General features: G+C 36.5%; 1 protein-coding gene across 4 annotated transcripts in view; it reads left to right on the top strand.

Annotated features, from left to right (window-relative positions):
- LOC18430448 (U3 small nucleolar ribonucleoprotein) overlaps positions 1-15,126 on the top strand; it is a 46,506-nt gene that overhangs the window by 8,324 nt on the left and 23,056 nt on the right. For all 4 annotated transcript variants that reach the window (XM_088860250.1, XM_088860249.1, XM_088860251.1 and 1 more), the window contains exons 3-5: positions 7,597-7,723; positions 8,069-8,179; positions 8,291-8,428. In XM_088860250.1, the coding sequence (XP_088716376.1) occupies positions 7,597-7,723; positions 8,069-8,179; positions 8,291-8,428 (376 nt within the window). The remainder of the gene's footprint in view (positions 1-7,596; positions 7,724-8,068; positions 8,180-8,290; positions 8,429-15,126) is intronic.

Raw genomic sequence — 15,126 nt, 5'->3', positions numbered from 1 at the left:
TTATAAAACACACTCTGATGATAACAAAAATTTTTAAAATATTTTAATAATGGGATTCTTTGTATTCAATGATACTTCCGTTTTTGAATTCAGAAAAAGCATCAATCATATTGTTCAACGGACTTTGTTCCCGAGCTAGAGTATCCTAGTTAAGTGCACTTGGGGAGCCTTGATTCTAAGCTGGACGGACATCCATATTGGATACTTAATTATTCCTGGACAATTTTGGATCGCTCTCTTCATATTAGGATCATGATCCCTTCAACTTTCGGTGAACGAATCTTGGTCCTTATCCCACTGATCTTTGTGTATCTTTTAGTCCTACAGTCCCGATCCTGATCTGGGATCTGGCCTTGCTCCTCATAACTATGGTTGCAAGTTCCCGAACCGTTGTTTGGAAGTGGAGGAGTTTGGTTTGTCTGCCTCCCAACAAAAGAACTTCAAGAAAAAATGTAGCTGGGAAACTATTGGAGCTTTGAAATCCATTGAAGGATGTATATGTGAAAGTAGACAAATTTGGATCGCTCTCATCATATTAGGATCATGATCCCTTCCACTTTCGGTGTACGAATGTCGATCCTTATCCCACTGATCTTTGTGTATCTTTGAGTCCTGCAGTCCCGATCTTGATCTGGGATCTGACCTTGCTCCTTGTAACTATGGTTGCAAATTCTCGAACCATTGTTTGGAAGTGGAGCAGTTGGTTTGGATGCCTCCCAACAAAAGAAATTCAAGCAAAAATGTAGCTGGGCAGCTAGTGGAGCTTTGAAATCCATTGAAGGATGTATATGTGAAAGATAGGTGATAGTGATAAGGGGCTCATGGCTTAAGATTTGAAACGTTTGGGGTTTTTAAAGTCAGATTGTGTATGGTAACTTTTCTAATTGAGGAGGGTTTAGAGTAAGAAAGTCCTGCCTAAGGTGACGCTCTTATTTTTTTCCTCACTTTTAAGGTGAAATTATAATGATTAATTATCTTAAAAACTATGGGCTTCTTATGGAAAATGTTTTAAAGATTATGGTCTGTGGCTCACTTGTTGGTATACTAGAAATTCTCTCAGAAAATTTGAAAGTATTTGTCGACTTGTTCACAGACAGTGCTATGTATGACTTTACATGCATTTATGTAGCAGTTGATATTCAAGCACTAAATTAAAATGGAAGTGTGTAGATGATGGATTTGTATTCAAGCAAGTGGGTGGAAAGGAAATCACATTAGGGAGAACTGATAAAGACACGTATGAGGTTCTTAAACACTACAAATGAAATGTCATTGGTTGAGATTGAGTGTTCTAAAGATTTCTGGTGGATGAAATGAAGAGGCAGTGACCTTAATTAATGATGAAGGGATTCGATGAAGAAAACATAAAATAAGCTATTTTCAGGCAAACACAAGCACTCATATTGAAGGAACTTGAGGTTTCTCCACCACAACATCCCTAACTAGGACTCACCAAGCATAAAGCTTTGTTTTTTCTCTAAAAACTCGTGTGGATGACCCTAGGCCTTCACGCACCTTTATTTATATTTTAACTGGGATACAAAAGTCCAAAATAACCTTAGCCAAAATAAAATTGACAAATAGTCCCAACTTAAATGCAAAATTTATAATGACATTTCTACCCTTGATAAAACAAAATATCCCATAGTCACTCTTAACTATTTTTTTAAGCAACTCCTAAAATCCTGAAATATAAAAAGAAAGAAAGTAACCTAGAAATCCTAAAAAAGAACTTAAAACACTAAAACTTCCTACAATACATTCTTAAAATTTAAGAAGAAAAATTCAAACATAAGATCTTATCCTACATGATAATCCCGTGGTTGGAGAAAACTCATCCTCTAATTTTGAAATAGGTTAAGGTGAATTCTTTGCTTAGCCCTTGATCTTCTTCAACCCGAACATTGTAAACATGAACTTGGGACTGGTGGGTTAGACTCTGACGAACCAAAACACAATGATTGTGCATTGGGATTGGGTCTTTGCAATCTGTTGATATATTCATGAACAATTTTGAGTAACCCTCGAGGAAATGGTCATTATATGTTGATAGAATAATTGCAATATATACGCTCCGTTTAATTACATAAACAAGCTGAAATTGCATCAGTTCAACCATGTAACTCTACTGAAATTACCTTTGGTTCAGCCCTAGAACAGACCAAAGAAGCATCTTTGAGATGAGTACTAGATTCGATAGTCGAACCAATAACTTCACCTATTGATTCTCCTTAGAGTTCTTCGTCTTTTTCTTCATCAAATATCAATTCAACCACAAAATCGTGTTCAATATCATAGATTGGATCTCCTAGAAGATCCTATTCTTCATCTGAGCATGTGTAAAAGATTGGTGGTGAATCCGATGTCCAACTTGGTGATTTTGGATACAACCAATATTATCGCAGCTTCCCTCATCAATAAGGAGATTACAAATCTTCATGTATGCCATGCATCCTGTGTGGAAGATGTTTGTGTGCAACCAATCTTCTTCTTCAACTGTAGAGAAGAAAATCAAATAATCTATTGATTAGAAATCAAAGAGGAAGTCTACAAGCTAGGCATCAATGTATTTGCATTGGTTCAACCAGAAAAAAGATCTAAGAACTCAAGTCTCTATTATGAAAACCCTAATAGAATTCCTATTTATAATAGAAGACCTCACTTAAAACCTAAGAAATCTTAGGTTCTAAGTGAAATAGAAGTCCTAATTAAAAAAAACATCGTAATGAGATTTCTACCCTTGATAAACAATATGTTTTTTAATCACTTTAACTACTTTTCTAAGCAACTCATAACATCCTTTTAAAAAAAAATCCTAGAATCCCTAAAAAGCTTAAAAATCCTAAAAATAAATTTTACAACTTCCTACAATACATCCCTAAAATTTGATAAGAAAAATTTAAAAATAAGAGGCATTTGTCCTTCAACAATTCATCATCCCAAAGTTAAACCCCATAGTTATGAGGGCACAATTCAAGGTTTAACTTTTGTTTTTTATAGATACTACATATTTCTATTGAAGAATTTAGAGATAGGAATCCCTCGAAGGAGGAGCAAATAATGGAATTGTGTGGAGTACATGCTTTTGAAGAATCTTTTAGGAGCATGTAAAATCTTCTCAGAATGTTGATCATTTTGGTGTTACCTAAGGAGGTTTAAGGATTTCTTGTGTACTATGTACGTTAGAGCACATTATAATTGTATGGTAGAGTCTACAATGTCAAAGAGAGTCAAGAAAGGATCCTTTGCCATTAAATGTGTGCCATAAGACAAAATCCTTGCCACTGGGAAGATGGGGAAAAAGAAGTAAAATAACTAATAATAAAAGGTTGAGGTTGATATATTACCCTCTATCAGGTTCTGTAGTGAAGTCCACCCCAAAAAGATCTCTTCACAAGATCCAAAAATAAACTTTTCTTCTTTGATTTAATAATTACATATTTATGGAAGAATGAAACCTAATACCTAAGAAATCTTAATTAATATTAAATCTTCCAATTTTACCCATTAAATATCTACTTAAAAAAAGACAAACACCCTCAAATAAGATTAAGAAAACCTAATATAACCCCAATTCTATTTCATCATTTTGCGAAGGTTGGGAAAAACTCGACCTCGTGCTTGTCAAGTTCATCATATTCTCTAATATTCTTTCCAGTAGTTAGTGATGCATTCCTACTACTTCTCTTGGTACTTTTTCTTTTTCAATGAACCCATAAATCATATACTTGATTTGCAGCTTACAAGGGAACTCTAAGTTACCAGTCATAATCTTGATTTCTTTTTTAAGCTCCTCATGTAACTCTGGCAGATCGATTTTGATATCAAGATTTCATGGATGTTCCTCAGATCGTCGAATCACAATTTGCTCATTACATATAGGATCGGCACCCCGAGTTGGTTGTGGGACTATTGGTGCCAGATCTGCGTGTGTGGTTTCAAGCACCCACTTATCGATGAATGGTGTTCTTCCAACAGCTGCAACTGCTGATTCACTTTGCGAATTTTGCTTCGAATATCTTCCATGGCTTTGGTTATACCTTCTATAGTTTGTGGCATGCGATCATTGATCGCCAACTTAGGTTTTAGTGGCATTTTGGTGGTTGGATCATATTTGTTCTGATATCAATGGACACAGGGAGATTATACCTTCTTTCAGGATCTGCAAGGGAGTCTACCCCAAAAAGATCTCTTAACAGGATCCAAAAGCGAACTCTTTTCTAATCGTTCATTTTTTTTGATCTGACAGTTCCAAATTTAAGAAATAAAGAAATCCAAGGCCTAACTTGCTCCTTAAGAAATCCTTATTAATATTAAATCTTTCAATTTTGCCCCTCAAATCTCGACCAAAAAAAGGAGAGACACAAACACTCTTAAAGAAGATTAAAATACCCAATATAATCCCAAACCTAAAAATCTAGAAAATAGTAAAATGAAAAAATAAAAAACCTATGACATCAATCCTGACTACTGATTCTGAGGGTCTTATGGTGAGCTTCTTATTCTGAATCCATTAGAAAGAATGTTTTGGGGGAACCCAAGGGTGCCTTTTTATACTCATGAAAAGAAAAAGGGAATTTGAGATTTCAGGATCATAGTTATCAGATCTTCTAAGCCAGGTCACTATTGTGCTTCGGAATCTGGATTCGGCGATTCAGCCTAGGAATCTTCATGGAACCCATTTCCTTGAACAGGATTCTTGATTCCTTATTTTAGGAATCTCAATTCCAACTCTTTTTTAATCTCAATCCCAGCATGTATGGGATCTCGATTCCAACTTTTTCAAATCTCGATTGCAACATTTATTGAATCTTGATTCCAAATTTGTTAATTCCCGATTCCACATATAATGAATCTTAATTTTTTTTTATTTTTATTTTTATTTTTTTAATAATTCGGAAGTCACAGCATCGCATACCAGGGTTTATAGGTGTAGGAACTACGAATCAATTAACATGGAATCGTGCTTCCGCCTTCATAGAATCTCCATTCGAATTTTTTTTAGAATTCTGATTCCGCAAAATCAAGTACTCAGTTCATAGGTGGACAAAATTGTAATTCATTGATTGTGGCATCCCACCTCCAAATAATAATCCGACGAACACAATGCTGAAGTATTTGTGACACAAATTAATTCCAAATGCAAATGTTGGGAATTTAAGAAGTATTCATCATGTATTATTCTATTGTCTTTTGCAAGTAACAAAGGCAGGTGTAACTAGGGTGTTGGAGCATTCAAATCAAGAGAACTTGGTCGTTCTTGTATTAAAAATTAACAAAAAATAAATAAATTAAATACTGCAAATCTTCACCTTTATTATCACAAGGCACATAGCCCTCGATTTGTATGCGGTTTCTACTCTTTTTTTTTTTTGGAGAACTCATGTTTACAAGATGCAATCATCTTTTTTACAACAAATGACAAACGACAACAAACTACGACACAAACAACAACATAGCACAAACAAAGTCCTATGTTGAACTATAATAATGAAATCAAAATCCAATTTAAAAAATAGAAACGATAATATTTGTATCTTTTATAGACAATTTCCCTAGTGGACTACGTGTGTCTATTAATTGACCTTACTTCCGTGTCGAAGGCTCAATAGTCAATAACTCAATACATTGATTTCATATCTATGGAACCCTTCTTCAGGTCTCGATTGCCATGTGGGTCGAAACTCGATTCCAATGACGTGAATCTCGATCCCAAGTGGTATGAATCTTGATTCCAAATAAATAAAAAATTCGATTCCAAAGATGTCGGAATCGCTATTCCATATAAGAAGGAAACTCGTTTCCATACGAGTCGATTCGAAGCAGGCTAGAAACTAGATTCGAAAGCGGTTGGAATCTCGATTCCATGAATGTAGGGATCTTGATTCCAGTTGGGTTAAAACTCGATTCCTATCGAGTAGGAATCCTGTTTCCCGCGATTCCCCTTGTATGGACATTGATTCTTAAAATGAGAATCTTCTAGCTAGCCATGATTCTGCGATTCTTATTCCTAAAATGATTCAGAATCTCAGGCATTTCCAACTATTATGTCCTGGATTGCATTATCTGAGGTCTTGATAGATGCTCGAAGGAAGTGGAGGTCATGGGATTCATGCAAACGTCCCAAATTTCTTTGGGCATTTAAATCTAAAGAAGTTTCAAGATTGGTTGAGGATTTGAAGAAGTTCCTTGATTTGAGGGAGTGATTCGACAAGAAGCAAAAGTTTGTGTGTTTACTATGGAATACGATAGTGCTGCTATCCAATTGACCAAGTTCAAATGACCTCAAAGCATATACGGAAAAGTAAAATTAGCACAAGTGCTGATAGGTTTTAGAATTGTCAAAGTCACTATTTCTTTTGCTTTTTTGATGGAAAAGTAATAAGTTGCATCACTATTTGTAATATATGTTCGAAATTCTGACAAAGTCGTGAGCATAGAGTTCTTTCCAACCTAGGGGATTGATGCAGTGTGGAGTACGAGACTTAAACTTCTAAGTGTATCTTTTAAGTTTGTTGTTCTTAGTGGTGGAAAAGGAAGTTTATGGGAATCTCGGATCTCTGGAAATTCTATTCTGGTCAGTGTTAGTTTGTTCTGTTAATATATAAGGTTTGGTATTAATGAGTAAAAGGTGAACTGCATGACATTGCTTTCAATAATATTGTGTTAGGATTTTCTTTAGATATGATTTTTGTTGAGGAAAACCATATTTGTTTTTAACATTCCAATGCTCTCAAGGTTAACTTTATCAAAATAAAAATAAAAATTCGATTGCTCTCTCTTGTAGCTTCCTTGGATCATGAGTACTGTTTTTCCCTTTGGTCTTTGTACTCTTATGTTGACTCTTGGAGATTTCTTGGCATCTGGAGGAGTTGCTTTCTTTGAAGATGTATTCCATTTGGCTCTTGAACGAGTTTTATCCTTTCTGGTAAAAAAGAGAGCAGTTGAGCCATGATTACTTTCCACATATCAATGGACCAATTTATTGGAGGATTTGGCTTTGCTAACAATTTCTTGCTTGCTATATATAAGAGCATACAAATATAAAAAAAACCCAAAGATTTATGCTTATTCAGAAGAAGTCAACCTGAGTAGCTAATCCAGGGTAGTTGAGGATTTGAACTTGGGATGCATTGTGGCAAAAGTTAGCATTTTAACTTATTAAGATCAAGCCTGATCTGTGTACCTATCATGGTGAATATTTTTAAGATCTCTGACAAACTTTATTCTGTGCGTATATTTTAAGTTGCCGATGTCCATGTGAGTGTTCTACAATAGTTTTCTTTTTAACAAGTAGAAGAAAGACATTTATTTTATATCTGTTCTTCTCAGGGGATGCATGGTGGTGATATGGATGAACTGCCATTAGCTTTTTGCCTCACCTTGAACTTCATTTTCTCCATGTTATGAACACTAGTGTTCCATGGAAACTAATGCAAATGTTTCTTTGACTTCATTTAGCCATTGCTTCTCAATTATTCTTTATGTTTTCATTTTCCGTTTTCTGTTTATTGGAATGCCATTTATGGATACTGATTTATTTTCTTGACTTCAGCTATGGTTTTAAATTTAGCATTGTAATTTTGATTCGCCTAGATATGAAGATTTTTTTGGTCCGAAGAAGAGTAAAGGGTCAGCAAAAAGGGCTGGGTCTTTTGATGGAAACAGAAACATTCAGACTGAAAGGTTACAAAGAGATGCTAATGGGCACATCAATGACCAGGTTTTTGTCTTTATGGCTCTACTAATTGGATATCCAAAAAGAAAAAGTAAAAAATCCAATTTAGTGAAGATCCTGTCTTTTTGCCATGGGAATTGGTTTTGTTCGTGTCTTTTTCTATAATATTTTTTCTCTAGAACTCAGTATTTTTAGGCAAGTTTCTGTAATCTAGGACTTACAAATGCCTTGTCATTACTTTTAAATTTCTTCCTGTTTTTTGATCAATGAATTTGCAGTAGCTTTTATGCAATCTTAATCTCAGCTCTTGGTTCTGTTTATACTTCGTTTATGGTGAAGTTAAGCTTTGCTGAATTTGGGCCTTTTGTGTCTTTCTGGTTTTTGTTGCAGGAGAGAGCAACCATGTCTACCCATGAAAAACAACTTGAGAAGATCCATTCTAGAATTGAGCAGTTGGAAAGAGCAAACTTGGAAGCCAAGTCATGGACCATGCAGGGAGAGGTCTGTATTTGGCTTTGATGATGATAACTAGTGGCATTGTATGAAAGTGCCTGGCTATCTTACATCACCCTGCTTTTAATATTAATGTTTCTGATGGTTGGGAAACTCCAGGTGACAGCTGCGAGGCGGCCGAAGAATAGTGCACTTGAGGTTGATCTAGACTTTGAACACAATATGCAACCTGCACCAGTGATCACAGAAGAGGTTACTGCATCCCTCGAAGATATCATAAGAAAAAGGATCATTGAGGTAACTTTTATTTGATAAGTTTTGATAGTTTATGATTTACTATCACCCTCTAAATGGAACTTGTTCCATTCTCAATCAGGTTCAGTTTTTGTCTTTGTGTTTCTAGATGCATGGATGTGTATTTATGCATGTGTGGCTGTATATGCATGGTATGGGAACATTGAATATTGAGTCCTTGTCTGGATGCGACCCCCCAAACCATCATTTGAGTGCTGTTGGGGCGGCATTCTGGGTGATGACCAATGTTTGGGTTGGTGACTTCTTTGGATCCCACCTTTCCCCGCTTTTATGTGTGCATGCACTTGTGAGACACTGTCATGTGAGTGCAATAAACCAGAAAATACCTGTTTAATTCAAACCACAAACTGCTGCATTTACATGAAAGGCGAACGACATGATTTCCAAACCACAGGTTGCAGCCAACAAGGGGAAATAAAATACTACGCTCATGACATTAGTTCTGTAATTTAACCAGTGCGGATTGCAATATTCAACTTGGTTGAGCATGGGATCATGAAGATGATTTCACATCTGGTGCTCAGGTTTTATTTTTTTATGTTTATCAATTCAATGAACAAAAACCATGACTGGTTTTGTGGACATCTTTTCTGGACAATAATGCAGATGGGTGGGTTGTTTTCCTATTAATTGCTATAAGGATTTGTGGAATTGTCCAGCTGTTTTCTTGGCTTGAATTTGTTTGAGTGGTTTAAAACTTTAAATGTATCAGCATTTTCAGCTAATCCAGTCTGACATAGAAACATCCACTTATGATTTCCTTTATCTGATTGGACATTCACAAAAAGCGTAACTTAATAGATAATCTCTCCATTATCAAAGAACCTGTGATGCTGTAATTTAATTTAAATTCTATATTGTAGTGAGAACAAAGGGCCGCTTTCACTGTCTGTATGAGCTTCTGCCATACATTCAGTTTTGTTTTGGATTTCCAAGTCACAATAGGTGGTCTTTTTTGCATCTGGATTTCTGGAATATAGAAATTTTGCTGTACCTTAGTCTCTGTTATATTGCCACTAATTTTTGTTCCTCAATTATAGTTAATGAAGAAAAGTCAAGTATATTCACATATTCCTATGGTAATTCCTATTAAGTGATTTTACTATACAGTTTGGATAGGTGGTTTCTTCAAAGGGTTTGATCAATTCAATTGTGTGGCATTTGACAATATTCTGAATTGCTACTTCCACGTTGATCTCTGTTATTTTTTCTGGAGGTTGGAGTTATACAATGGCAAACTTCATTTTCCTATTTTGCATTAATAAACTTCATATATCATGTTCTGGGGCTGAATGAGGTACAGCTAATGCAGCTTGTGCCTTGCATGTATAGAGATTAGAGTTAGCAATTTCAGAGAGAATTATTTTGGAATTGTGGAAAGAGTGGACCAAAAGAAGTTAGGTATAAGTGCTAGGCGAGTGGGTGGATCAACTTACATCTCTTCTTATGGATGCTTTGTAGGGAGGAGTTTAAGGGGTGTGATAGACGATCTCATTTGGAAGTAGAGTACTTTACAGGGTATTTAAGCTGCTTTTTAGGGTTAGGGAACTCTGGAGATGTCCCCCTAATGGGATGTTGAAGCTTGATGTAATGATTGTTTGTTTGAGAAATGAAACATATGACAATGGGAACTCTTTAGGTGTGGTGATAAGGCTTTGGGAGGTTCATTTGGATTTATGGACAGTGCCAAGGTGTAACCAGAGCTGTTCTTTTTGGAGTTAGGATGTTTCTGGGATTCCTTCTCTGGCCTTGTACATCGGAAGGGGATTTGAAGAACAAGGACCAATCCTTTTGGTGATTTTTGGCTGTGCTGGAGGAATGAGACAGCTCATAATCTCCATGAGATCTCCTTCTACCACAGTTGTAGACAGGTGAATGTGGAGGTTGACTCCTTGGAGTTCTGATTTATTGAATAGACTTGTTGAGCTTTGGATTTCTTGCCCCCATTGCAATATTCAGTTAATTCTAGGGAAAAAAGTCCAATACCCCCTCATCATAATTGTTGTCTCAGATAAACTTCTATGTTCACCAAAAGCCCAAATATCCCTCAAGTTATGAAAAAAAGGACATTTAACCTCCTCCGACTCTATTCCCAATGGAAATTACAAAATTTAGCATTTCTTCTTTACTACTGCCCAATCGTCCCAACCCTGAAAAAGCACTCTCTTTTCCCTGGCTAACCATAAAAGCTAAGGGGAGATTCTGACAAAAACCAGAGGTTTCTGGATCCATTCCTAAACATCCACGAATGCGCAAGATAAATGCTTTTCTTCTTGAGACCATGCTCTATGGCCATGCGTTACTTTGAGTTTTAGACCTTTGACAACAGGAAATGAAGCGCTGTAAGAATGTTAACCGTTTTGGCAGAATCATGTCCTCTCTCTCTCTTGTGCCCTAAATCTCAACAACTTTGTTCCTTTACTTGCAGAAATTCTGGCAAAGTAGTTGTGTACACGAAGGCCGATAAAATCAAGAGCACCCCAAACCCATGGAAGCTCTGCACGGTAACTCAAGTTGAGGAATGGAAATCCACAGTAAGAATCATCCATATTTGGGCAAGTGGCATTGCCTTCACAACAGTTTACAGTCTGATGCCCGCGATGTTTGTTCTTCAAGGTGACAAGATAGACCCTCATATGGACACATTCAAGGTCCCCACTGCCTCTGTCTTTATCTTTGACACAAAAACCAAACCCATTCAAAATCTCACTGCATCAAAACTCCTAAAATTTCATCCAAACAACTCAATTTCCTCGAATTTGTTGATAAAACTCCTAAAGCCATTAAGCAAAGGTGCAAAAGACCTGAGGTTCCTGGCTCTAGAGGCAACGTTGACCAAAAGGGGGGAGAGAGAAGTTTCTACTGAAAACCAAAGCATTCCAGCTATACAAACACCAATTTGTTAGTTTTCATGGTGTCCAGTGGGGTTGTTGGGAAATCCATTTTCTGTGGTGAACAAGAGAGGGGGGTTTTTATTCACCCAAATAAAGAGGGGGGACTTGGGAAGGGGGGGGGGAGAGAGAGAGAGAGAGAGAGAGAGAGAGAGGATCCATTTCAGGTCAAGGAAGAGAGTGTGGATCTATGAGAGGTTGTAAGAGGGAGAGAGGGGTTCATGGAGCAAGAAAGTTTTTTAGATTTGGGATGATGTGGACATTAATAAAAAGAAAAAAGTAAATTTTGTAATTTAGATATGGGAATAAGCCATTTTCGAAAATTCAGCCACTCGCCCACCTAGGCGAAAAAATTTTAAAAACGCCTGGGCGAAATTTTTTTAAAAAAGCCTAGGCGCCCTGTCTCTGGGCGCTCTCCTAGGCGCTACTGTCTGGGCGCCTGCCTAGGCGTTGCCTTGTGACAGCTTGCGAGCGAGTGGAAAAAACCCTCGGCAAGGGTAAAAAATATAAAATTTCCCCTTTTTTAGGGGGAAAAAGTGTTTTAGGGGGTATTCTAAGCCCCCAATGGAAAAACCATGACCTTTAGGGTGAGAACCCCCCCAAAAACTACTATTTTGTGATTTATCGAAAGATCCATAGTTTTTTTATTTTTTCGATTTCTTCCCAAACGAAGGCAATAGTTCATGGGTGGATTTGGAGCTTCTAGTAGTTGATTTTGAGAACTTTTGGTGACCCAATAGATGAGGTTTGCACCGACATCGATTTGATTTTGATATTTTTAGAAGTATTATCATATTTGAAAGAAGGTTTTGATTTTATTTTGCTACAACATATTATGTTATGAATCATGTGTTTTTTTTTTTACTCTTTTTTTTCTTTTACGATATATTTACATGTTTGTAGTTAAAAGATTGATTTTTTTATGATTAATGGAATTTTTTCTCATTTGGATGATGAAGTTGAGCATATATCGTCATCTTTTATGAATAGTTGATTCCTTTTTTGTACAATGTGTCTTATTTTGATATTTTATTTTTTTGTTTTAGTTTATTTGATAAATAATTGATTATGTGATGTCTTAATGGGTTAAGTCTTATGTGAAAGTGAAATTAAGGTCTTAAAATGTCTTATATATTCAGTTATTCATTTAAGTCTTATTGTAAAGTAATAGTTAGTGACTTAATTATATAATCTTCTGTATTTTACAGGTTTGTTGATTAGGTGATTGATTCTAAATCACATTGATTGATACTCGATCAATTATTATAAATCACATTGATTGATACTTACAAGTTACAATCTCCTTCAGACTTGTAATTTTTTTTTTGAACAACCCTTTGAGACTTGTATGATTGTCTCATCCATAAATATGTTATGTGATTGTACTCATTGTATTGTTGTACTATTATGTTTTCGTCTATTTCATGATCACGAGGAGTTTGGGGCTCTAAAATTGCCCTAAAGCCTCCCTGAGGCTTTAAACCATGCTCTAAGAACTCCCTTGTTTTTTATGTTTGGGGTGGGGGGGGGGGGGTTTGATTTTGGTGAGGGCACCCTGTCTTTGGCGCCCACCTAGGGGGCCAGGCACCCAAACCGCCTAGGCAGCCAAATCCGTCTTTTTGAACATTGGGAATAAGGTAGAGAAGGGGTTAAAGGTCTTTTTTTTTGTGACTTGAAGGGGTTCCTCCTGCTATTTATAGACATGCGGTTTATTTGAGACTAAAGTCACACAAAGGGGATCTAATCCTTTTTCCTCTAAGTTTGCTAGTAATCCCCTTATCTAAAATATTTCCACTAAGAAAATATTTTAAAGCTTAAAGTATTATTTTTATTTTTAAAACAAGTGGCATGCTAAGTGGGTACCCCACTTAGTGGGACAATTGGGCCCTAATGGGCTCCAATTGATGTCCTAATGTGGGTCTCAAACGTGTGGGGCTGGGCCCTTAGCCCCATGTGAGTTCCACACACAATTTCATAATTTACAGAAATTCCCTCATATTTTTAAAATTTCAGAAATGCCCCTTTAGGTTTTCCATATTCAAAATTCGTTTTTAAAATTCTGAAAATCCCCAAAAATATCATAGAAGCACATTTTAAGTTGCAAACAATATTTTGGAGTTTCATAAAAATCTAAAACACACAGAAATAGAACTTAAAGTGGATAGTACCTAATGGGTAAAAAACAAATGAATTTCATGACAATCCACTTGTGCTAGGATCCATGATCCACTATTTTCTTCTCAAACTAATCCAACGGTGCCCATGACCCACAGTCAAGTGTAGGGGCGCATGATTGGCCCATCAAAGTTAGCCAATAAACAGTGAATTCACAGTCCCATTATATTGATTGCATGTCTGCCCCCCGCCCTCTCCCCCCCCCCTAAGAACAAGTCAAATGCATACGCAATGCAAAAGGGCGCTCTTTCAATGCACATGTACACGTCTTTCTATATAGGGTTACCTCCCAAAAATGTAGCTGTCATTTGTACATGTCTTGGAAAGTTTTATTGAGAATTTTCCTCTATACACAGGAGACCGCACTGCTTTCCTAGTGTAACAAATAATATCCTTGGGCATCTTTCCAACCTCAACAAGGGATGATCTACAATAAACCCTTAACAAAAGTACCACATGTCTAGGATAAGGGTTTTGGACATGATTCGGGGCATAGACCGCTCATCCCTAGATCAGTTAGCCACAGTACACTCCCATTGAGGTGCACAACATCACTGTAAAAGATTCTATTTACATGCTCTCTAGGCCTTTCAAGGCCGCAAACCTCAATGGTTATATTGTATGCAAGGAAGTTACTTATATGCTTTCTACCTTTATTCAGTGTGTCACAAGTAATGCCTATGTCAACATGAGTTTTATTGGTTGCTGGATGGAGATCTACCCATTTCTTGAAAGATGGAGAATGTTGTGAATTTTCCTATACTTATTTTTTTGTGGAATGCAAAAAAAATAAAATATAAAAAAACTAGGCAGGTGTTCAAGTATGATGTGCTTAGAGCCTCAAATTGAGGACTAAAGTATTCATTATTTTATGGGGCACTAACTCGGAACAATTTCATAGCGTGAGATTTAGATGACAGAGTCTAAGTGCACTTAACGATATCTTCCATCTAAGCTCACAACTTGGTGATGCGAGCCATTAATTCTCAACCGTAACCTGGATGGTAGTTTGATGATGTGCAAAGTACATCAGGTTGTCAGGGCAACAAGTATCTTCTATGGGAGTAGCAGCTTGCTCCTAACTCTCATGCCGATTTGAAGATGTAAACCTTAAGAGGGCTATCAATTCTATGCACATCTCCTCTGTGTCCATCCAGCTCTAATTCTATGCTTGACATTTTCCTCAATCTCCCCATTCTCTTAGATTATTGACCCAAGATATCGAAAATAATCTCTTTTAGTTATTTCTTGTGCCTTCTCCTATTATTACTAAACTTGCATTCTATATATTTGGTCTTAGCCTGGCTAATTTTAAAACCTTTAGATTCTAGAGCATCCCTCTAAAGTTCTGATGCTGGGAGAAAATAAAACCAGAATATTAATGCTAAGAAAATGAAGGTTGAGAGAAAATACCCTCTCTCAAAGGTCTGCAAGGGTATCCCCCCCAAAACAATCTACCAAATTCTATTCAATTCATTCACTGATTTATAATGAAGGAAAACCTCCTTTTAAATAGACCAAAAAAGATGGGCAAAAGAAAAAAAACCTCCCTACACACACTCCCCTTTTTTTTCTCTCCTCTCTATTTTCTCTCATTCCTATTTTTTCTCTCTT

The sequence above is a fragment of the Amborella trichopoda genome, chromosome 3 (genome assembly GCF_054954075.1).
Source record: "Amborella trichopoda isolate Santa Cruz 75 chromosome 3, AtrichopodaSantaCruz75HAP2 v2.0, whole genome shotgun sequence".
NCBI lineage: Eukaryota > Viridiplantae > Streptophyta > Magnoliopsida > Amborellales > Amborellaceae > Amborella > Amborella trichopoda.
Note: the sequence above shows the minus strand (reverse complement) of the source record. Positions and strands in the feature narration are given on the sequence as shown.